Genomic DNA, 25,249 nt, shown 5'->3' with positions numbered 1-25,249 from the left:
TACCAGTCACAGAAAGGAGTCTGGACTTTATCTTGACAGTGGAAGGAGGCCAAGAGAGGGTTTTAACCAGAGGACTGTGGTTTGAAGATCCACAGAAGTTGTGATCCAGTTGACCGATAGCTGGGTGGTGGGAGGGGAACCATGTGGCAAGGGAGGAGAGATCTTCAGAATGGAGATGCATCGGACCTCGTCCATGATCGGATGTGGACGGTAAAGCAGAGGGAAGAACCAAGCCTAATTCCAGTAAGATAAGGGCCAGCAAACCCAGCTCAGAGTGCCCACAGGGAAGTAAGGCAGTGACTGACATTACGGTCTCCTCCCAGCTCACCCCCCTCCCGGACAGCCTCCAACCCCCCCAGAACCAGCAGAAGTTTTTCTTTTTCAATACTTAATTCTCAGAAGTGGCTATTGCTTGCTTAAGTGACATGGATGAAACTATAATTCAACCAGCTTCAAGATATGGCTTTAATCCTTCACAACACAAAGACAGTTAAAAAGAAATAACTAAACATACAGATAAGAAACCCACAGATCATTAAAATACATAAGACACGTCCGAGCACTTTGTCTGAGGGTAAACCCCCAGAGGGTGGGCAGAGCCGAGGGCCTGGAGCCAAAAAGAAGGGTTTCATCTGGCACATTGATGTAAGCTGGAAAGTGTTCATAAAGACATCTTCACGGTGTTCGGAGCCATGCTGGAGGAGAATGCCAACTTTATCATATGGAAGCTAGTCAGATCTTCTGGGTTTTCTCCCTTTCGCTAGCATCAGCATCTCACTTACCCCGCTCAGCTCAGCCCATGCAGCTTACACAACCATTCCTCCACCCGCGTACCCCAGCGGGGTGAGATCAGGCCGCCAGAAACAACACACGACACACTAAGATCGTCACAACCGGGGAGAATGGGCACCTTGTCCCTTGTCATGAAAGTCACGGAAGGTGGCTTTATTCAAATGCATCATCCGCTTGGTTGTAGGACCGGTCTGACTCCACCACCCCAAGTCCTTCATAAGGGAAGTCTCTTCCCCTGGAGCCAGCATCGCTCTTCTTCCTCTTCAGGGGCTTTGCTCCCTGTAGGTGGGCCGGCTCAAATGCAGCAGAGGTCACCGTGCCCAGTGCTTGGGCAAAGGGGACCTCAGCCCCAGCCGGTTCCACTGTCTCCGGATGACTGGCCGGGGACAGAAGTCGGTCGCTCCTTAGCCTTTTTCTTATGTCTTCTTCTTTAGTCTGAAAAGCAGTATTGAAGAAGAAGAAGAATGAGCCCACGTAACTTCCCCACGCCTAAACCTGAAATAAACCCGTAGGGCTTTTCCATTTCATCATTCAGTGACTTCACAAACACGGGTTGAGGCACTGCTGTGGAGGACAGACACACTCCCTCCCCTCCCGGAGCTTCTGGGTGGCCCTTGCTCTCCAAGTAGCCAGGTAGGGGGATGGAGACAGAGGTCGGCAGCCCACAGCTGTGAAGGCTGCTTCCTAGCAGGATGGGGGACAGAGGGTGATGGGGACCAGGTGTCTTCTGATGGTCTGCACACCTCCCCCCCCAAACTGAAGCTTTTCTTCTTCTTCCCTATAAAGAAAACTCCATACTAAGAAGCAAACATTGCTTCCTGGGGCTACCAGCATTCAGCTGGCCTCGAGACGTTGCTTCACTCCTGCAGCCCACAGAGAGCATTAAAGGAAAATTAAACATATAGCACAGAAAGCATACAGATCACTCAAACACGTGATCCGAATCTCAAAGCAGTAGATTGGAAAGGCCAGTGTGAGTGCATTTCAGCAGGCAGCCTGCTCTGGGGACAGCTCAGGTACCTTCCTGCGCCTCTCCACAGCCTGCATCTTCTGTTCCAGGTCGTTCATTGTGAAAGCCTTTGCTTCCTTTTTGATCTTAAGCTTTTTCAGCCTGGCGGGCGGCTTTCTCAGCGGCGTGGTGCTTACCTGGAGGAAGACAGTGTTCAAAAGGGAGAAACAGACATGATTCAGAGGCAGAGGAGAGAGCTGGGAGAGGCAGAATACACTCAGCGTAAAATGTCAGTCCTAAAAATCTCAGTAGGTGTTTTGGCAGAGTTTAAAAACCACCACGTGCACGCTGGGAACAACAGAACTGATTCCTCAGGGGAAAAAAAAAAAAGTCTATTAGATGCTTAGGGAAAAAAAAAAAAAACCAACCAAAAAGCAGGCTCTTCCAGAAATCCATGAAGGAATGCAAAGATTCCAAAGATTCTTCTGGAGCCAGAAGAGCGTTCAGGAGAAGAAAACATTCTGGAGAACACATGCAAGGCAGAGAAAGGTGGCAGACGAGCGATGAACATGCAGTTCAAGGTAAAAAGTTAAATCTGATCATTTTGTAATATTCCACAGGCCACGAACACCTTCCATTTGGGATGGAGATAGGGTTTTAGGACTCTGGGTCTCATAGAGGAGAGAATTAACAATTACTGAGTAGCGACCCTGGGCTGGCCTTTGACCTCAGGACTTCGAGAATGTTTTCATGACATTAGGAAAACCCCCCCACTATTTCACGGGACTGACTACCCTTTTTGTAGTTCAAAGCAGGGATAATGACTTGCTGATTACAATTTCTAGTTATAAAGAAGTAAAATTTTTGTAAAGGGTTTATAAGGAAGGCTTTAATGTACATGTTTTTTCTTTTTAAAAATTAATTTTTTAAATGATTTTTAAAAAAATTTTATTTATTTATTTGAGGGAGAGAGAGAGAGAGAGCATGAGCAGGGGTAGGGGCAAAGGGAGAGGCAGAAGCAGAGAGCCTGATGTGGGGCTGGATCCCAGGACCCTGAGATCGTGATCTGAGCTGAAAGCCGATGTTTAACTGACTGAGCCACCCAGGTGCCCCTAAAATTAATTTTTTAATAACATACATTGGTCATGAAAAAGTAAAGCGATACTTAAATAGTTTCCTAGGCTTCTATTTAACCAACTGGCCTCCAGTCCTATTCATCAGCATGACCTATTTTAAAGAGCCTGGTATGTGTCTTTCCAGAATTTTCTATGTGTATATATTTATATAAATATGCATGTGCAGTACATCTGTAATGTTAAACCAAACATAAATGGGATTATACCCTCACCAGGCTCTGCATTTGCCTTCTTCTCTTAATTTACTACAAACAACCTTCTAGGTCAGAATATATAGATTTATGACAACTGGCGAAAGTCTCAATGAACTTCTAGGTAATTTCTCTAAAGACTTTTAAAGACAAAGGAGCTATTGATATCCATTGTAATATCTAAAAGACTGCCTCTTTATACTATAAGACGGCCCATATTGAAAATAGATCCAGCAGAGAGGAGGTCGAGCACAATAGAAAAAGATACGAAACCGAGACTCAGACAGACCTGGGTTGGGGCCTTGCTTGGCCATGGTGTGTCTTTGCCTGAGTTCTTAAGCTCTGTAAGCCTTCCTTCCATCATTTTAAAAATGGGTTTAATAATACTTATTTCATAGGATTTCTTTTTTAAGGAGGTATACAGTAATCACTCAGGAAATGGAAATTACATTTCCTTCAGTGAAAGCAGTGACTTTTTTTTTTTTTAAGATTTTATTTATTTATTCGACAGAGATAGAGACAGCCAGCGAGAGAGGGAACACAAGCAGGGGGAGTGGGAGAGGAAGAAGCAGGCTCATAGCAGAAGAGCCTGATGTGGGGCTCGATCCCAGATCGCCGGGATCACGCCCTGAGCCGAAGGCAGACGCTTAACCGCTGTGCCACCCAGGCGCCCCAAGCAGTGACTTTTTTAATGAAGTTTTTAATTTTAATTCCAATATAGTTCACGTGCACTGTAATATTAGTCTCAGGTGTACAATAGAGTGATTCAACACTAAACATACATCACCCAGTGCTCATCAGGACAAGTGCCCTCCTTAATCCCCTTCACCTATTTCCCCATCCCCGCACCCACCACCCACTTCCCCTCTAGTAACTGTCAGTTTGGTCTCTATAGTTAAGAGTGTTTCTTGGCTTGTCACTCTCTTTTTTTTCCCCTTTGCTCATTTGTTTTGTTTCTTAAGTTCCACATATGAGTGAAATTGTATGATAATTGTCTTTCTCACACTTGTTTTATTTTGCTTAGCGTAATGCTCTCTAGCTCCATCCCTGTCGTTGCAAATGGCAAGAGTTCATTCTTTTTGATGGCTGAGTAATATTCCGTCATACGTATATACCACATCTTCTTTATCCATTCATCAATAGATGCACACTTGGCCATTTCCATAGTTTGGTTATTGTAGATAATGCTGCTATAAACATTGGGGTGCGTGTATCCCTCTGAATTACTGTTTTTGTATTTTTTGAGCAAATACGCAGTAGTACAATTACTGGATCATAGGGAGATTATTATTTTTAACGTTTTGAAGAACCTCCATACTGTTTTCCACATTGGCTGCACCAGTTTGCATTCCCACCAACAGTGCACGAGGGTTCCTTTTTCTCCACATCCTCGCCAACACCTGTTGTTTCTTGTGTTTTTGATTTTAACCACTCTGACAGATGCGAGGTGATAGTTCATTGTGGTTTTGATTCGCATTTCCTGATGCTGAGTGATGTGGAGCATTTTTCCCTGTGTCTCTTGGCCACCTGGATGCCTTCTTTGGAGAGATGTCTGTTCATGTCTTCAAGCGGTGGCTGTTTTCAATGAGAGCACACAGAGTCATCACCAAGTTACAGTATCTGTCTTGAAGGGCAGGAAAGGGAACCTGAAAGGGGCCAGCAGGAGGCCTGGGCTTTAACCTGGGTAGACCACTAGTACCCACGGTGTCACCTGAGACAAGGCGCCTCTTGTCTTTGGACTCTGTTTTCTCACATGGAAAAATAGAGGCTGAGGACCACTAGGGTTCCTTCCAGCTTTAAGAACCATGATTCTCAGAAAGCCTTTCAGAGGGAAACATTTGTTGAAGTTTTGGCTCAGTTACAGCCATCAGACAGTTTTATGTGGTGAGAAGTTTTTCACTACATGAAAACCGTGGGCTGTTTGTCAAAGCAAGCTCCCCCTCCCCCATCACTGTATTATTTTTGTGACAATTGGCTCTCAGGCTCCCTGCTGGCAAAAGCCATTTGCTGCAAAGAGGGACGTTCTTGCTGTGGTGGTTCAGCTAAAGATACTGTGAAATTAGTATGAAAACAGTTTTTTGGGAAGTTCACTCACAGAGGGCTAAAAGAACATGAAATGGTAATCCCAGATTCAATGAAGAAAGACTCTGTGAGCTTTCCACAGGAATCTGCCTCTTACTAAGGGAGTAGATGAGTAGTTCTGAGAGACTTGGGATTTCCGGTCTGGGTGGACCCTTCCTGTGGTTTTATCCCAGACGATACCCACAGAATCAAGTACTTCCTCCTGCTTCCGGAAGGGAATCCTCCCTGCGCAGCCCTCATCCTTCCCTGAGTTTGACATTTTAAGTAAAAGCCTTGAAAGACCCAAGGGAAAATAGGTGTATTCTTTCCCACTGGATTTTCTGAAGTCACGATTTACCGACTGTCTGCACTTGAAAATATCAATGATAACATTCTGTACACTTAGAGAGGTGCTACTCATAGAAACTCCAGAAAAAAAAAATCGACTCTAAAACCTATAGGAGTTACTAGTTCAGTGATTTTCTTTAAGATTACCAGCAAAGGACTGCCACGCCCAAAGATGCTGTGGTGAGGTTTGGATCTTGTCTCCAGCCATTCTCGCTTGTATGTACTCCTTCTTGCAGCCAAGATTCTGTGGATTCCTCAGAGCTTCCTTAATTAACCATTGACTCCCAAATGCACTACCTTGGCTAAGTTCCCTTGCCAGAGTCTTGTGCACAGAACGGGTCTGGGTTTCCTGCTATTCCTGCTCCGTCCCTGTGAGACCGCCCAGCAATGCCACAGCGTCAGCTGACATTAGTCTCACCCAGTCCACGTCCTCCTCCTTTAAAACCTCCCTGTGAGGTTCAACAAATAACGTTACAGACTCTGATGCCAGGTGAACCAACTCCCTCACTGTCCTGAGGGTTCCCAAGCTTAGACGTTGCCCCGAGGAGGGAATAAACGTTGGCCAGAGACAGAAGGAGTCAATAGAGAAATCAGAGTCTTGTGTTTGGTCACCCCGGATAGGCTAAGAGGCCGGGGAAAAAGAGTTTGGGAGAAAAGACACCTCAAGTGGATAATACCAACGTGGATAAATAAGAGCCAATTACATCTCTTGGAGAGGTCTAGACCAATCCAGACACAGTTTCATGAGTATATCAAGTCCTTACGCATTTATAATACAGCCACTTAAGTTTCTTAATATGTTTTAAAGCATACTGAAAGATTCACTTAGTCTGATATTTAGCTTAATATTATATTCCTTACATATCATCGTAATTCCTTCTGAGTGAGGGTAAATTTTATTAGTATGAATCTGCTCGAGAGCATGTTATCTGGAGGTGGGATGGGGGAGGCGCACTACAGAATTGCGTGGTATTTACCAGCCAGCAAATGATAACAATTAAGAAAAAAAGATGAACGGGACCCTGTGGGGGACAGATACTGCTGGGGACCTCCAGGGAGAGACTGGCCCGCAGGGGGGGGTCCCCTGATTCAGCAGATGTGTGGGGGACCCTCACTTCACAGAATCTTTTTTTATATGTCTCTCTGCATGAGAACCAAATTACAGAAGGGGACAGATCTGTCCAACGTTCCCTTGTATTTATACTCTTGGTCTACATAAGAAGTCTTGTTTTTAAAGTAGCCTCACATTTGTTATTTCATTTCCCCCTCTAATATTTGACTGAAAAGATTTTTTTGGTATCAGAGAAGAGATTGTATTACATAGCTAGTTCCTGCATCACACTGCAGTAACTGCTGACATTAACATCCTTTTTGGTTTGTTTTACAGCCAATTTTATCATCTGTTCTCTTTTTTTTTTTTCTAAAAAAATATTATTAAATATGGGATAGTTAAAAGTATGATCCAATTAACTATCCAATTAAGTATGATAGTATAAATAAAAGTATGATCCAATGAACTATTATTAAATATTGGATGGTTAAAAGTATAAACTGTCTAATAATATTTCCGTTCTTAGTATGTCCCTCCTTTCGGTATTCACTCATCTTTTGACATTGGCCTCCTAACTTTTCCTAAAATATGAAGACACCTGGTGTCTGATATACATACGTTCTCAGCTACACCTGAATTGAGAGACTTTACCTGTGACACCGAGCAATTGTATCTCTCCTTTATTTCCATATATTCCTGGGTATACCCTTAGTCCTCTACCTGAAATGCGTGATGACATTATAATATTAATTATATTATATAAGTATTATATATTATATTATCTAATAACATATGTTATTATATAACAATTATGTAGTATGATTATTATAACATTATAATGTCAATATATTGTATATTTATATTGTAATATTTATATATATAGCATTATAACATTATAAGAACATATTTTCATGAATATTTCAGAATTCTTTTTCACAATGAATGGGGGAATTCAATTTCAAAAGCTTTAACCCTTTCTGGCTTTATGATTAATTTGAGGGCTCTGTGTCCACGTTGGTGGAAACCTCGGGGCAGTGGTTCTCAGCCCGGCCATCCACCGGGATCACCTGGGGGCACTACTGCCAGGGCTCACCCCCAGCCACTGGTCCCAGGTGGGCCCTGGACCCTCGGATTTTCGGAAGCTTCCTTGGTGATTCGAATGTGTAGCCAGGTTAAGGACCATGGCCCTGGGCAATAAAACACACAGCGGTGTTGTTGCAAATCTGGATTATGCTGGGACATCGTGGCCCAATTGCAAAGCAAAAGGCAAAAGAAACGAAGGGTGTTATTCTCACCATTCCAACCATTCCATTTCTTTTTCTTTTTTTTTTTTTATAATTTTTATTTTGTTATATTAGTCACCATCCAGTACACCCCCAGTCAACCATTCCATTTCTATATAATACGAACACGGTCTTCATCTGGGGCTCACTTAACGATGTTATTGCAAGTCAAGCCCATAGTTTTCATTTTTCAATAGATACATTTCTTTCACGATGTAGTTTACATTAATTAACCCTGCTGGTGCCCTTGTAAGGTCTCTGTCTGAATTCATTCATCTCTGGCGTTTGACTCACTGACAAAGGTTTTAATGTTGTTCCCATTGCTGTTAGCATCAGGGTTCCCTAAAGAAGGCATCGCTTCGCTGCTGAAAGTTTCCACAATCCATCCTCCTCCAGATTGCTCTCCTGTCTTTTTCCTTTTGATGCACCTTCCTTTTTTCTGAACCCCAGAGACTCACCTACAGCTAGGAAAAAAAAAAAATCTCTCCCCCCCTTTTCCATGTTAAAGACCCATCTTCTACTACTTTCAAATAAGATACAGTATTCTAAAGTGCCTCGTATCACAATAGCGTCGCCCAGATGTAAACTGTCATTATACTGGCATTATCTTTTCCATTATATAATCTATTTTTACCTTCTCCTGCCCCCTACATCCTCTTATTACTGGCAGCCTGATAATATCATTCATGAGGTGGAGCAATCTCCTCTCCTTTCCCAGAATACCTTCTGCAGGATGTATTTTCCTTCTTCAAAAGAAAATGCCACTTTGGCTTTTATTCGTGAGTTCTCAGCATTTCCTACACGCAGAGAAGGAAATTACCTTTATTCAAACACTTAAGTGACTTGGTCGAGGTGGCAAACTTAATTTAAATAATGCCTCTTTTTATTCCCAGTTGGTTGTTTTCCCTACAAGACAGGGATGGGCAACCATCAAGGAGCCTTTGACGTTCCTTCTGGTCCCTATTTCCATCATGTCTGTGTCTCTCTTTTCTTTCTTACTCATTTTTCCTTAGGCTTCTTTTTCTGTTAATTCTTCTTTATATCTTCTTTAGGACGATGGGGGCTGCCTGGGAGCTTTAGTTAACAAGCAAACAAACAAACGAGAAAACAGACCAAAACAGCACCAGCAACACCTGTCATCCTCTTCACGGGTTTAGACAGAACTTACTAAAAAATTAAGGACTTAACACTTGGCCCACAACCAGTTAAAATCAAAGTAAAAATACTGCCCACACTAGTGAAAACAATGATCAGTTAGTCAAGATGAATGAACAAAGAAGAAAAATGAGAGTATGAGGATTTTTACCACTGTATTCATTTCCTCATGTTTGACCTTAGGGTGTATATAGCTTAGGGTGTCATAGCTTTGGCATTTAGGTGTATTTTCCTCTTACAGAAATAGGAGTTCAGTTTCATAGTCATAATACCAGCACACAGGCAAAGCTTAATAAAAATTGTTCAAAGAGTGAAGGCGTGTTATTCAGTGGGGCTTACTGTCTCTCAAATTCAGTAAAACCCAAAATGTTTTATTGGCTTCATTAATCATTGATGATTAGGGCAATTCCCTGGGGTGCCTGGCTGGCTCAGTCAGTGGACCACGCGGCTCTTGGTCTTGGAGTCGTGCGTTCAAGCCTCACGTTGGGGGTAGATTATTGCTTAAATAAATAAGCTTGAAAAAAATGATTAGGGCCCTTCTGTAGAGAAGGGTAATTTGTAGACAGGTGAGAGAATTTATGGGAGAAAAAACTGGCTTAGCACAGTGACTTGAAGATTTTGGAGATTGTAACTCACCATTGGTCATATTCTATTGCTATTTTTAACTATAAGCTAGTGTAAATTATGGAATTACTTGCCATGACATCATAGGATTCTCCATTTCTATGTACTTTGCTGTGGCTTTGTATTATTCCTTGAACAATTAATTCCTCCAGGATATCTGATGACTTTTGTCGCTCTTGGCTCTCTGGGGGTTGAGGTTTATGGATTAATCCAACAGTCACTAGGTCTAAAGGAAACGAAAGAAGGAATAGAAATGTAAGTATGAACATTTTATCAATCAGATGCTAAATGGATGCTTTATAAATCACATTACTTAACTAAATCTTTATCTCAACACTCTGACCTACACATCTGTTCTTATTATAAATCTTTCAATCATTTGAAGTTCAAATTCTTCATGTTCTTATGGAGGATATGCATCATCCTGATACACTGTTTACTTCGCAGGCCCCATATTAACATAACAACAAGTCTTTCATGCGCTGCTCTGCACCACTCCTTTGTTGTAACAACTCTTGTACACTCGAGTATGACTGCATGGGTTCTCTGCGCTAATTATGGAGCTGAAGAACAGCTAGGAAGGCGATACTCTTCCAGTGACTCTTCCGAGTTGCAGTTTGGTTTCTAGGCTTTGTATACAAAGGATAAACAGTGCAATGTTGCCAAGAGACTTCTGGTTCTGCAACCTTGAGTTTACAATGACGCCATCTGCTCAATCTATGTAAGTAAGAGTATGCCTTTTGGAAAAGAGTCTTTGAACCAAATCACAATTGAATTCAAGTGATATCAGGGAAATTTTTATTATCGATTCTAAAAATGGCACTGGAACAGTTCACAAGTGAACTGCACTGATGAGAGAGACCCCCCCCCCCATTACAAATCACCCACTTCTACAAAGAAGCAAGCAGGCGTCTGTTTTTACAGACACACATTTTAAAATAAAGGGGCAATGAGGAGTCCTCAGAAATGGGCTATCTTCTGTTTCGTCATCATCGGGAAGTCCTGATAGTCACCAAAGTCATTCCATCTAGCGGACAGAGTGTTGTTATGAAAATTTCTAACCTCACTGGTTAACAAAGACAGTGTTCATGAATTTGCAGCGGGAAGATTGGGGAAAAAAAACACAAACACACACACTAGCCAGATGTCTCTCGCTTCAGAATATTCACCTTGTTGTTACAAGAGACTTCTCTATTGACCACTGCAAGGAACTTCAACAAATTGCCTATAATCTCATTTCTCGTCCAGTGCTGTGTCTTCTACCCTTGCGTGTGTTTGAAATAGCCTCAATTTTCACTTTAAAGAGCTGTATACAGGGGCGCCTGGGTGGCTCAGTCGTTAAGCATCTGCCTTCGGCTCAGGTCGTGATCCCAGGGTCCTGGGATCGAGCCCCACATCAGGCTCCCTGCTCTTCTGGGAGCCTGCTTCTTCCTCTCCCACTCCCCCTGCTTGTGTTCCCTTTCTCGCTGGCTGTCTCTCTCTTTCTCTGTCAAATAAATAAATAAAATCTTTAAAAAAAATAAATAAAAAGCTGTATACAGATTTTGGTACAGAGTGGTAAAGCTGTCTTTCAAGTAGGTAAACTAGTAAACTAAAGCTTGAAGCAACAGAGAAAAATTCAATAAAAAATTAGAGGTCAATCCTCTTCAAAGAATTAGAAGGATTTTTTTTTTTTCTTTTAGAGGGTGGGCTTATCTGGAATGGTCAAAATAACAGTTAATATTTACTGAGCACTTGGGTGCTTGGTATCATAGTAGGTACTTTATATACTTTGTAACATTGTGAATTCTGAGAGAGGTACTATTATCTCTATCGTATAAACAAACTATATGAGAGAGGTGAATTAACTTGTTAAAGGTGACGCGGGTGAGAAGAGAATCAACTAGGATTTGAATTCAAGAATGGCTGACTTCAGTACCTGTGTTCTTCACCACCTCACGGCGCTCCTTCCCCAAGGTCATGGAAGGAGAACCACTGTGTGGTCCATTTCCCTCCCAGGATGCTTCTATATATATATATATATATATATATTTAAAGAATTTATTTATTTGTCAGAGAGCAAGAGAGCACAAGCAGGGGGAGCAGCAGGCAGAGGGAGAAGCAGGCTCCCCACTAAGCAAGGAGCCGGATGCGGGACTCGATCTGAAGAACCTGGGATCATGACCTGAGCCAAAGGCAGACACTTCACTGACTGAGCCACGCAGGTGTCCCTGTGAGCTTATTTATTAAGCTCGTCTAAAGAGAACGTCATAGTCGACAACTGTCACTAACATAATACAATTATTAAAACGATTATGAAATAAAAATAATTAACCATCTCAATCAATTATTTTTCCTGAGTGCACCAAAATACTGGCTTGACATTGACAGGGGCCAACTTACAAAGAAACCCCTGTGCTAGGACAGTCTTGCAATGAATCCTCGTGATTTCTCGGGATGCTGCAGACGATTGGGGGAATGCTGGAAAGTGACATGATGCTTCCTTCTGATTATGAAAGTTATACGTGGTTATCAGAATAAACTTGGAAGGTACAGAAAAGAAGAAAAAAAGAAAAGAAGAATGCCCATCCTCTTACCATTCAGAGATTACCGCTGTTGATATATCAAATTTTATTTTTACAAATTTGACATCATACGGAACATACAGTTCTGTTTCCTATGCTGTTAACATATAGATTAGTGTTTTCTCACAAGGCTAGAAATTCTTCATAAGTGTCAACAGTGAAGTCGTACAAGAAAATGCAGGTGAATTCATCTTTAACTCTGGTGTAGGGAAAGGCTTTCTAACTATGACTCAAAATCCAGATTCAATAAAAGAAAAGATTGATAAATTTTACATTTAAAAATGTTTTCAAGGCAAAAAAAAAAGCAATAAAGGTCAAATATAGATATCACATACCTCCTGATTGGATGTACTAACCAGGGTATAAATATTATCATTTTTGGTATTTTTGCTAAAAATGGATAACCCGAAATATCAGGAAATATCAGACACGCATAAACTGGGGAAGTTTCTATAAAGCAAATGGCTTATGTCTCTAAACACATCAATCTGATAAAAGACAAAGAAAAGCTGAGGGACTAGTTCCAGATTAAAGGAGAAAAACACCGCATGATACCTAAATTAAACATGTGATCCTGGATTAGATCTTGAACCTGAAATTTATTTATAAAGGACATTTGTGAGACAATTGACAAAATTTGAATATGCAGATGAGATAATGTACCGCATAAGGGGTAATTTGCTGATTGTGATCCTTGTCCTGTGATTATGCCAAGAATATCCTTGTTTTAGGAAACACATACTGGTGTACTTAGGAGTAAAGTGTCATTATGTCTGCGATTGGCTCTCAGAAAAAAACTACGTGTATGTGTGTGTGTGTGTGTGTGCATGTGTGTGTGTGTGTGAGAGAGAGAGAGAGAGAGAGAGAGGGAGAGAGAGGAAAGGGGGGAGAGAGAGGGACCGTGACACATGTAATTACATCACATTCAAATGCGGTATAATGTTAGCATTTGGGGAATCTGGGGGAAAAATACAGGCATTCTCTGTTTTTTGCAACTTTACCTCAATCTGAAATTATTCAAAATAAGGTTTTTTTTTTATTAAAGGAAAGACTTGGGACGTGTTAGTGTGAAACTTGAAATTTTGAACAAATCCACTCTAAAGACGGGCAGAGTAGGCATGCAGAAAAGAGAGGAGAAACCGGGCAGAGAGCAAATAAAAAGCGTAGGGCACTGGTTGTTATTCATTCCGTGGGAAGATCTTTCCTGGAAACTCATTTACACCACGTCTTGGGAACACCTGCTTTAATAATTCACCCCCTCCCCAGGCTGGTGTGTCTGTCAGCACGACCCCGCTGGACGGACTGACCGAGGCTACGCCCAGGTCCCCGTGCACCTGACGGTCTGCAGTCTGTTAGCACCACAGACATTGAGCATCTGTGCCTCGGTCTAGGAGGGATTCCCATCAATGGAATTATCACTGAGAAAAACTATACGCGCTGGCCGGACACAGAGAGAGAGAAGAGAGGCCACCCAGCTGTATCCCCCGCCTCCTACCTCACATCACAACCACAACGTGAAGGCTGATATGAAATCTATCATAAAGAGAGTGTCCCCAAAGTCCAAGGAAAAGAATCTCATTTACTAGCCCATCTATTTTCCTGGTCTAACATGTGCCTGGGGAAGAAATGAGAGCAGTGAAGAATGACACGAAAGCCTTGCCCTCAAATAAAACAGAGCACTTTTCCTTGAGTTCTATTGAGTTCACTTTGTTTCAGAGGCTGGTAAAATAGAACTAGGCCCTCTTAAATCAACACGGTGGGGGCGGGGGGAGGGGGTTGGGGACTCAAGTAAAGCAAAAACCACCACGGGAAAAATCAAAAAAGTTTCTAAGGAGCACATCAGGTCATAATGACTTGTTCTGTGTTTTTGAAAGATGACTGCTTTGTATATTTGCTGATCTTTTGGGTGGGAGACACAGGGGAAACAGTCTGATGTAGGTTGTATTTATTTTTTCAAATGGAGAACTTTCTCTTGGAAAGATGCGAGCCCAGCGGAAGTTTACAGGAATGTGACCAAAGCCTGTGTGATTCCTATTCCTGAGGCCTGTTTCCCAACCACCAGGAAGGGCTCTTAGCTTGAAGAAAGAGAGAGAGAGAGAGAGGGAGGGAGGGAGAGAGAGAGAAGAAAAACAGAAAAAAGGAAAAAAGAAAAAACCCAAGATGGTTTTCATGACTTCATTTACAGAAGATTACTGGTCAGCATTACTTACTCACATAATGAAGGCCTGAGGCTCCATCCTTTGTCTCAGAGATAAGGACTTAGCCATTTGGTCCGCAAAACTGTGCAAAAAGGGTTGCTACCATACATTATACAATATATTTAGAGAGACGGTGTTTTGTGGAGATTCCTATAAATGTGGGACGTTACCTGAATGTATTCTTCTGTTGTCTTCACTAAGAGCTGGGGAACTTTCTGGTATGGTTCCAGGTAAGCTTCCCAACCGAGCCTGTTTTTCCAGGCCATCAGGGCCGCTCACAGTGTCCTTGGGTAACGCAGCTTCATTCTGGGGCCTGCGGTCCTCCCCGGAATGAGTCCCACCGACTTCAGCCTGTGAAAAGGGAAGGGCTCCGTGTGAGAGTCAAGATTTCTTAGAAGATGGTTTCTTGGAAGATGGAAACAACATCACAAGGCTGCTTTGCGAATATTCAGCCAACGAGGACCTGTCGTGGAGATTGAATAGTCCCAGCTGCCTGGAGATGTTACCCTGCATGGAGATGTGATTCATTTAGGGACCCTGAGATGGCTCGGTTATCCTGGATTACCCGGGTGTAACCACGAGGGTCCTTATGAGACGGAAGCAGAGGGAGATGCGACTACAGAAGTGGAGACGGTGATGATGCTACCAGCAGCCGATGGAGGAAGGGCCACCGCCGAGGAATGGGAGGAACTCGGCTGTAGAAGCCAGGACACGTAAGGAAGAAGATTCTTTCCTCATGGCCCCTGAAAGGAACCGGCCCCACCAACACCTCGACTTGAGCCCTAGAACTGATTTTGGACTCCAGACCTCCAGAACTGGTAGAGAATAAAATTGTGTTGTAGCGAGCCACGAAATGTGTGATAATTTGTCATAGGAGCAATAGAAATGGAAATAGTATCTACCAGGAATCTATCAGGCACAAGCTACTACGCCGAGTGCCCCGGACGGTGCCAAGATGAACACATTCATCAGGTGTGAAAAGTAAAGATGTTGCACTGTAAAAAAGTTCTGTTGTAAATGAAAGTATCTTTATTGTTTTTGCTGATTAAAAAATACAGACACATTGTAAAAATAAATAATACAGAAGGAAGTTGTTGAGGATCAGTTTTCTGTGTCAACTAAGCTAGTCTACAGTATTGTTATTCCATCAAACATGAATCTAGGTGTTGCTGTGAAGGTATCTGGTAAACGTGGTTATCGTCTACAATCAGTTGACTTTAAGTAAAAGGAGTATCCTTGATAATCTGGGTGGGCCTCATCCAATCAGTTGAAGGCAATAGAGTAGAATTGAGGTTTCCCTGAGGAAGAAGGAATTCATTCTGTGGACTGCACCTTCAACTCCAGCCTGTCCTTTCTGACCACTTATGTTATTGTGGGGATTTTGGACTTGCCTACCCAGCCCCCACAATTGCATAAGCCAATTCCTTGTAATCTATCTATCTATCCAGCCAGCCATAATCCTGGTTCTGTTCCTTTGACAGAATCTGAGTGATACAGAAACACAGTAGGAAGTAAGTAAGTACCATTCCCTAGACAAAGCACTATTAACATCTTAGTATGTAACTTCCCAGATGTGTTTGCTCAAAGAAATAGAATCTTTAAATCGGAATTGGCTAATTAGCACATGAAAAGATGCTCAATATCATTAGTCATTAAGGAGATGCAAATCTAAACCAGAATGAGGCCCCACCTCACATCCACCAGGGTGACTATAATGAAGAAACCACATCATCCGTGTGCGCGGGCCTGTGGGGAAATGGGAGCCTTTGCACAGTGCCCTGGGGATATAAAATGCTGCGGCCACTTTGGAAAACAGTTTGAGGTTTCTCAAAAAGTCAAACAGAGGGGCATCTGGGTGGCTCAGGCGTTTAAGCGTCTCCCTTTAGCTCAGGTCATGATCCCTGCTCAGCAGGGAGCCTGCTTCTCCCTCCCCCTCTCCCTCTGCCCCTCCCCCTGCTTATACGCTCTGCTCTCTCTCTCAAATAAATAAACAAAATCTTAAAAAAAAAAAGCCAAACAGAGAGTTGGCATTTGATCCAAAAATTCCACTTCTAGGTATATATATATATATATATATATATATATATATATATATATATATATATCTCTCCAGGAAAAATGAAAACATACGTCCACACAAAACCTTGCACACAAATGTTCAAAATTGATATTCATAATATCTAAAAAAGTAGAAACAACCCAAATAGCCATCAACTGACGAATGTATAAATAAAACGGTCTGGATAGACCAAAGAATATTCTAAGGCAATAACAAGAAATAAAGCACTGAAGTCCGCTGCTACGTAGGTGACTTTGGAAAGCGTCATGCGGAGTGAAGGAAGCCAGACGCAAAGATGGGTCCACTTACCGAATATTCAGAAGAGGCAAATTAATAGAAACAGAGTACAGATTTAGCGGTTGCTTAGGAAATGGAGGTTCGCCGCTAATGGATAGTGGTTTCTTTTGTGGGGAGGATGAAAATGCTCTAAAATTAGATTGTGGTGGCGGCTGTGGATTGTGCATTTTAAATGGGTGAGTTGTAGGATATGTGGATTATATTTTAATAAAGCTATTTGTGACTAAAATAAATCCTGTTATATAGTCAATGGTATTGTATTATATTTCTGTATATATATATATATATTCTGTAACCTGTTTTTTTTTTCACTAACAATATATCAGAGACATTTGCTTATGTCAGTGCGTGTACAGGTCTACCTCATTCTACCTAATGGTGGAGAGTAGTCATTTAGGGAGATGACAGCACTGGGGTCCATTAGGTAATATACAACAACTTGTTTAACCAGTTCCTACTGATGGCCATCTAGTTGTTTCTCCAGATGTTTCTATATGTGTTTCTGTATATGTGTTCAATATAATGAAGAGGGCTGGCATGATATCTGTGCATGGCAGTGGGAACTCACCCAATCATTCCAGGAGAATCAGTCCCTAGATACGGACATGCTGGGCCCAAAGATGTACACATTTTATATGAATATGTGTCTCCAGAGGGCCCTCCATTAAATCCTGCACTGGCTGACGCTCCCACCTTTTCCTTTTTAAGAATATCAGTTTCTCTGGGGGCGCCTGGGTGGTACAGCGGTTAAGCGTCTGCCTTCGGCTCAGGGCGTGATCCCGGCGTTCTGGGATCGAGCCCCACATCAGGCTCCTCCGCTGGGAGCCTGCTTCTTCCTCTCCCACTCCCCCTGCTCGTGTTCCCTCTCTTGCTGGCTGTCTCTATCTCTGTCGAATAAATAAATAAAATCTTTAAAAAAAAAAAAAAAGAATATCAGTTTCTCCGTACTACAATTCTATTGCTTGCAAATAGATCAAAACATTGTTAAAAGGGCCCGTACGTGATTGAGTGAACCACTGACTCTGAGATGCTTGTCCATGTCAAATTTTTCATAGTCCCACAGCAAAAGAGGAAAAGTAAGAAAAAAATGTGGTGAGTTTTTCAAAAAGCTACATTAATTCAATTCAAAGAACTGTTACTTATTTAGAGAGGCAGAATGCTCTAAATATTGGTATGTTCAGGAACATTTTTCTCCAAGCCCCTCTAACTCCCCTGCCCCCTCCCTTTCAGCGCCGGCTCTTTTCTCCCTGCTTGGGTTGATTGGCCAACGTCTTCTGCATCTAAGACACACATAGCAGGGGAAGGCTCCTCAGTGTTCCCAGGAGACCTAAGAACATAAGCATCTTCTATGGTTATTGTCCTCTGGGTCTTCTTCTCATGTCTATTGATTTCATGTTGTTGGCCCAAGGGGTACTCTTCTTCTCCCCTGAGTATTTGAAGGGCCCCAGGATCCTACCTCCAAACCCCACTGTTTCCAGCAATGCCCTGGTACACTAGTACCACATCGTATCTTGCTGGGACCGCAGAAGGTGTTGAAGAAGAGAAGATGCATGAATTGGGTCTTGATGAATGAGTTTCCGGTGGGCAAGAAGAAAAGGTCATTCTAGACAGAGACTAAGCACACACGAAGACAGGGTATGAAACAGTATTGTGAGCATATGAACTGGAGTTTTTGCAGTGGAACAGAAACAGATGGAGGTAGACAGGGGTAAGTGGTGAGGTGGGAAAGGGAAGTCAAGGAATTTGGTTTTATTTTAAATGCAACAAGAATCCTTCGTAGATTTTCTGTATATGAAAGTAAAATAAAATGATGATGTGTTTGTTTTTAGAAAAATCACTGGGGTTAGTGCAAACTAGGGGAACTGAAGGAAGCAAGGAAGGGACAGAGCAGGGCTGTCAATAACGGTGATTGCAATTGTCCAGGTCAGATCTGATAGAACATGAACTAGGACGGTGGAAGAGAAATTGGGGGAGAGAGAGGGGCCCAGAAACATTAGAAAGGAAGACAGCACACCGCTCCGAACTTCTGTTTAAAGGACGGAGGTCTCTCTCGTTTGAAGTTATGACTCCAGGGACTAAACAGAAAGTATTTCCTTTGGGAAAATTGAATTTAAAAAATAGGACATCAGCCTGAAACTCTTGGTACTCTCACAATAAAAATCATACAAATTTTAAAAAATCTAAGCACATTTGTTCACTTTCTGAAAGCTCACCAAAGTGCTTTGAAATCCCTCGGAGGCTAAGTAGAAATCCCAGTAGCTAGGTCATGGCAGCTCCAACACCCTCAGGTTCTTGTCATTCAATTAGGGATTCTCGTATGTTCATAGGGAGACTCACATAGCCCCTTATCAGCATCTTTACATAGCATGATTGCTCCAGCTAAGCCAACGTCATTTTATCGTGCTGAGGGCTAATTAGTTCTGTGCTTCAGGACTACTCGGGAAAGTATGAAAAAGCAACCAACTGAACAAACAAACGAGTAAGCAAACAAAAAGTCAATAGATCTGAAATACAAACGGCATACGGAGAAGGCATGAGAGTAACTATGTGCTTTTTCTTTCTCTCTCTGTTTGTCTTTCTTATAGACACAGTTACTGCCCTGTAGTCCCAAGAAAAGTCTTTATAGATCTTATGTATTATTATTTTGTTATATAATAATAATCCTATTATATCAGACAGGATCTCTCTCTCTTTCACATGCACACACACATTTATTATGCACACACATATCACGAATATATATAAATACATATTGTTATATATAACAAAGGAAAAGGAGACTCTGATGCTTTTTCAGGGGCTCACAGTTCATGCTGAAGATAAAGCAAAGATTGTGTTCGGTATTCTTGTCCCTCTTTCCAGATAAACTATTAAAAACCAATTATTTGCAGTGATGATGAGACAGGTGATTTTACAAGCTTGTTTTGTTTTGGAGACCCATAGTTTTGGACCTAGCAAGGCACTGAGTTAAACACAAAGGCGAGTTTTGCCATCTAACGTTTCCCATCGGAGACCCTGGAAAATGTAACCATAACAAACAGAATGCCCATAGTGGAGCTGAGAGCAAATTTGGACTGAGCAAAGTCTCAGTCTCAAAGGTGACTTTTCACAAAGCTAATCTGTCACCTACAAGTCAGAGTATATTTAAGTGCCACAACCCTGCATGACCTCCCAATGGCTTCATCCAAGCCACAAACCCAGCCAGGCCTTAGCAAGGATCTTCACCTGTTTCTTACTTACTCAGATCCAGTCTGCCTTCAAGCTCTGTGAGTGACCAAAGCTTAAATGGTAGCAGAGGAAACACAATCTTTTGACATAAAATAACATATACCAGCCTTCAGTTTCCAGAGCAGAAACGTAAGGTTTTTCTCTTTGGAAAGCTAAGAATGTCTTTCAAATACCTTATCTATGTGCAACACATTCTGGAAATTTTAACCCAATTTCATAATCTAGACTGGAGAATAGACAGAGTTCAAAGACCAGAGATATTTACAAATTAATTATATCTCTGCCTGTCGGGGATATGGCAAAACAGATTTCTTGTTCTTTTTATGCATCGGGGTTTATATTTTCACACCAATGAGAAGTCTCTCTGCCATGGTGCTGGGGGAGGGGGTGGGGAGGTGGGTGGGAGGTTTTATTTTTTCCTTGAGATGAAGTTGTGGCAGAAGCACAGAATCAATATGTTTCTATATTTTTTTAATCAATTCTATTTTATACTTCATTGTCTTGGGGATAAAATCTTACCAATTTTAGACAGAATTGAAAAGCTGAGAATTTGAAGCAAACAGCAATGCATGAGAATTATCAGGGTTCCAGAAAACGTATTGCTTTTACAGACAGAGTTGCGTTTTGTGTTTTGTTTGGTTTGGATCTGGAAGTACTAGGGGTTGTGTTCTAAAGCTTCTGGGAAACACATTTGCCAAACAGTTTGGAGGGAGCCGTTTGTCAAGCCTCCCTGAGCTGAAACCTTAAATCACATTATCGGCAGATGCATTTTATAAATATATTTGTCTTGCAGACATATAAGAAAAATGTACTCTTCAAAATTTGATTTTTCTAGTTTACATCTAATGAATGTAAAAACAAATAGCAACCCTCCAAAAAACACTCAGAAATACCATCTTTTGGGGCGCCTGGGTGGCGCAGTCATTAAGCCTCTGCCTTTGGCTCAGGGCGTGATCCCGGCGTTCTGGGATCGAGCCCCACATCGGGCCTCTCCGCTGGGGGCCTGCTTCTTCCTCTCCCACTTCCCCTGCTTGTGTTCCCTCTTTCGCTGGCTGTCTCTCTCTGTCAAATAAATAAATAAATAAATCTTTAAAAAAAAAAAAGAAATACCATCTTTTAAAAATCTGGACTGGAAGAAGTCACTTCGTCTCTTTTATTCTGAGGATAAACATGACTTTTCCTGCAAAAGACTAGGGAAAACCTGCGAAGGGTCCTTAGAGATCGTCTATTCCAATCTAGTCTGTTCCCTTTCATAATAAGTCAGAAACTCAGAGTTCATCATACAGAAGAACATTTTTCCAACTGAGAAGTTTCCCATGCTTTTCTTATCATGCATTATTTTATTACCATGCCTTTTTTACCATTTTCGACTAAGGTAAAAGTGAGGAGAAAGTCAGTAGGCAGGTCTCGAGAAGTTCGATTCAGAATATTTTAAAGTTGTGCCGCTAGAAAACATAAATATTTCATGCAAGCAAACACGTTCCTCTCATTTTGAAGACGCCGCTGAACTACTGAGCCCTCCACCTGTGCATTTAGGAAGTTAGCAAAAGCAGCACCGTTCTGATAGCTAGAGAGTGTTTAATTAATAATCATACGTTCGCTGGATCAGATTTCCAAAGTCAAGTGCTTGGTGGGGGTGGGGGGTAAGGAGGTATATGCTTGAGTCGACTCTGAGTCTATTTTCAAGCTATTTTAATACTGAATTTCCTCTTTGCTGACTGTCATTAGTCTAGTTTTGTGACTAGGAGACAAGAAGATACCAAGGAAATGGGGGAGCTGGGAGGGACATGGAGTCACTCAAAAAATGTTTACTTAGTGCTTGGTCTGCGTCAGGCACTGTAGTGAGCGCAGGAGATGCAAAGACAAAGAAAGGAGTAACTCAGGATGGGAGGCAAACACAATAAGATGTTCTGAAACAATGTAGGAGAAGGTCGAAGGTCAACTCTGCCAGCAAGGTGGCAGTAGTGGGAGTGGGGGCAGGAGCAGGAAGAGGGGACTTACGTTGTCATGAAAGATGGGTACATATTTGCTATGTGGCCTAACAAGGAGGAGGGGGAGAATCTGAAGGGAGGGTAAACAACAGGTGTAAAGCATGGAGATAGAGAGAGAATGGGTTTGGGGAGCAACGAGTAGCTAGGTTTGACCAGAAATGAGTGTGGGAGGAGATGAAGCTGGAGAACGTGACCGGAGGCCGCTCAAGGATGGCTGGTAAGACGTGCTAAGGATTTAGGATTTTATCTCACATCAATCTCTGTGATAATGACAATTGTACTAACTCATATTAAGCACTTACTCTGTGCCAGGCGTTGGTATGATCATTTCATGTGAATTTCATCTTCGTTGACAACTCTATGAAATAACTCGTATCAGTACTACCCCCATTTTACAGACACGGATACTGAAGCACAGAGATGCTAAAAACCTGACCAAAGTCACACAGCCAACAAACGTGAACCCAGAAATCAAACCGAGGTAGTGACATTCTTGACCACTGATGTGTGTGCCTACCCAATGGGTCGGTAATTGTTTTGTCAGCGGAGGACGACATAATCAGATTTTACTTTAGAAATATTGCCCTGGAGGTCATGAAGAGGACGAGCTGGAGCACAGGTGGGGGTGGGCAGTGGAGGATGGATCCAGGGAGACCTGTTAGGAGAATCGGATGAAAATCCAATGGAGACACAATGACTTTCATACCCAGGGAATTCAGGAAGAAACACAGAAACCCTCCCAAGCCTGAGGAAGCTTAGCTTAGAGGGACCCAGTGTATCTGACATGCAGAGAGGATTGCTTTTTATCACTTCCTCCTGCTCTATCTTCCACCTGCTCAACAAAATCATTTTCAGTAATAACCACAAAGTGAAACAAAGGATATGGGCAGATAAGAAAGACAAATAGTGGAAATTTCCTCCTATGGAAGTCTTATTCGTAATCATGCCAGTAAAGTAAATTAAAAAAAAAAAAGATTTTTCATACGAAAAAGACAAAAGCACAATGGCTTAATATTTTAAATCACATTAATATAGTTTTTTTTAAGAAGATTTTATTTATTTATTTAGGAGAGCAAGTGCATGAGCGGTGGGGTGGGGCAGAGGGAGAGGGAGAAGCAGGCTCCCTGCTGAGCTGGGATCCTGAAACAGGACTTGATCCCAGGACCCCGAGATCATGACCTGAGCTGAAGGCAGACACTTAACCAACTGAGCCACACACGCGCTCCACATTCATATAGTTTTTGGGAAAAGGGAGGAAAATGTATTACTATATATTAACCCAAAGCAGTAATGAGTAATAAAGATGATCAAATTGTTTCCAAGAAGCTAATACATCTATGAGGCAGAAGGAGCTTTAAACAAACATTTACCATGCGAGAAAGGAGTGCCACAGCGGTGGTGTTTGGGCTCGGTGCTGAAGGATAAGTAGGAATTCGTCAAGTGAGCTGGAAATGGGGGCCTGGGGAGGGCATTCCAAGAAGGGGGAATGGCATGGGGAACAGCATGAACAGTGTTGATGAGTGGAGGAAGGGAGCATTGTGGGTTCCTCTGGCAGACCCAGGAGTCTACGAGTATGCGGGATTGGACAAGATGACGTTAGAAAGCCTGGTGGGACCACGTGTAGAGGGCTTTGCACACTCCAGGGAACTTTTTCTTAGAAAGAGAGGTGGCAGTGTGGGAGGCAGATGGGGTAGGGAGGATGCCAATGGGAGAGGCAGGAAGACCCAGTAAGAGGTAACAGGCACCTAAACTGGGACAGAGGCAGCTGGGCTAGAAAGCAGAAAACAGTGTCAAGATGGGTGGGCACCAGGTCCTAAGCCCGAGTCTCTGGTTTGTTTTATGATGTGCCCATGAGCCCAGCATGTGTGCCACACACACAGTAGGTGCCGTAAGTGGCACCCAATGGCATCTTGCACATCATCTGCTGGAAAAAAGGTATGCTCTTTCAACAGTAGCTCCAAAAATGCCCTTGCGGAAGGGTGACCATAAATCCTGGTTTTCTGCCAACTGTATGGGCTTCAATCAGACTGAGTAAATTCATTAGTAGTGTTCCTTTTCACTCTTTAAAGTATCCTGCATTTGATGATAGATTTTATGGTAATATTATCTTTGGGTGATCCCTCTCCAAGGTATAGCACTGCGGGGTCCCAGTTTCGTTTGTGCAATATTGATGGTGGTGAAGACTGGAAGAAATCCTGGACCTCATCCCTCCATGCCCCACCCTGGAAATCATTCCCCTTCAAGTCTCCAGAAGAATTACAGGGTTTGCAATCTTGAGAGCGAGAGCGCACAGAGTTTTGGAATGAGACTCTTGAAAATCAGATTCTATCCAGCTCTGACCCTAAACAAGCTGTGCAGCCACAGGCGAGACATCCACCTCTCTGGGCTTCAGGGTCCTCAGGGGGTAAACGAGAGGGTTCAGCCAGACGGATGGCCTCCCAGTCTCTTTGAGCGCTAAGTGATTCTCAAAGGGCCCGCTTTCCGGAAGCCAGTAAAGTACAGCAGCTCCCAGGAACTCCCACCCTCCGCTGAGATTCACCACCAACCCCAGCTCTGGGCAGAACGCACAGCTCCATCTGCGGCTCCTGCCTCTGCCCTGGGTGGGACCACCTTGCCAAGTTCTTGAAACACAAAAGGCTCTCAAAGCAAGTCCTAAAGCAGGATGAGTCCTGGGTAAGACGGGAGGTAAACACCCGTGAAGACAGTGGCTCCCACCTCTGCCCACCCACCCACCAGGAGGGCTGTGAGCCCCTGCCGACCCAGCTCCGTCTGCTCCAGTCGTCCCCCCCCCCGCCCCCCAAGCGTGGCAAAAGGCTTTGTGCCTGCTTATCTGTTGTGTTGGTTTGTTTTACCTTAAATCCCTCTTCCCAGCCCTTCCTGGGCGCGGGTACGCGTCTCTGGTCCTCCGCAGCCTGGGAAGGTCCGCAGCCCATGCCGCGCACCGCGCGCTTAGCCTCCAGCCGGGCGGGCGGTGCGCCCCCGGGGGTGCTCCCTGCTGCGCCCCTGCACCCCACCCCCGCGCCGTGCACCCCCGCCCCTGCGCACTGAAAGCCGGGGCTGGAGGCGCTCGGCAGCTGGGCAGTTGCCGGGAACTGTTGCCACAATAAACCTCATCAAGCGGCCCTGGGACCTGGGCGGCGGTGGGAAGTTTGTAACTGGAAACTAGAAGGCGTCTAAATCACAACGAGGGTGGGAGGAGCCCGCTGCCCAGGCTGAGCTAGTTTTTAAAGTAGCCGAGTCGAAGGGATCCTGCGGAGACCTCTTATTTTTTCCTTTCTAAGGCCCTGTGGGACCCTCCCCCGTCCCGGACCCTGGGGACCTC

General features: G+C 43.1%; 1 protein-coding gene across 1 annotated transcript; it reads right to left on the bottom strand.

Annotated features, from left to right (window-relative positions):
• Nucleotides 1–384: 384 nt before the first annotated feature.
• On the bottom strand, nt 385–25,074 carry STMND1 (stathmin domain containing 1). Its single transcript, XM_026511539.4, has 5 exons — nt 24,780–25,074; nt 14,523–14,703; nt 9,665–9,816; nt 1,813–1,938; nt 385–1,227 (listed from the first exon to the last, which is right to left on the bottom strand). The coding sequence occupies exons 1-5, from the start codon at nt 24,858–24,860 to the stop codon at nt 946–948; spliced, it is 822 nt and encodes a 273-aa protein (XP_026367324.2). The 5' UTR covers nt 24,861–25,074; the 3' UTR covers nt 385–945.
• Nucleotides 25,075–25,249: the final 175 nt, after the last annotated feature.

Source organism: Ursus arctos, unplaced genomic scaffold (genome assembly GCF_023065955.2).
Source record: "Ursus arctos isolate Adak ecotype North America unplaced genomic scaffold, UrsArc2.0 scaffold_31, whole genome shotgun sequence".
Lineage (NCBI taxonomy): Eukaryota > Metazoa > Chordata > Mammalia > Carnivora > Ursidae > Ursus > Ursus arctos.
This window is presented reverse-complemented; position numbering and strand designations above follow the sequence as displayed.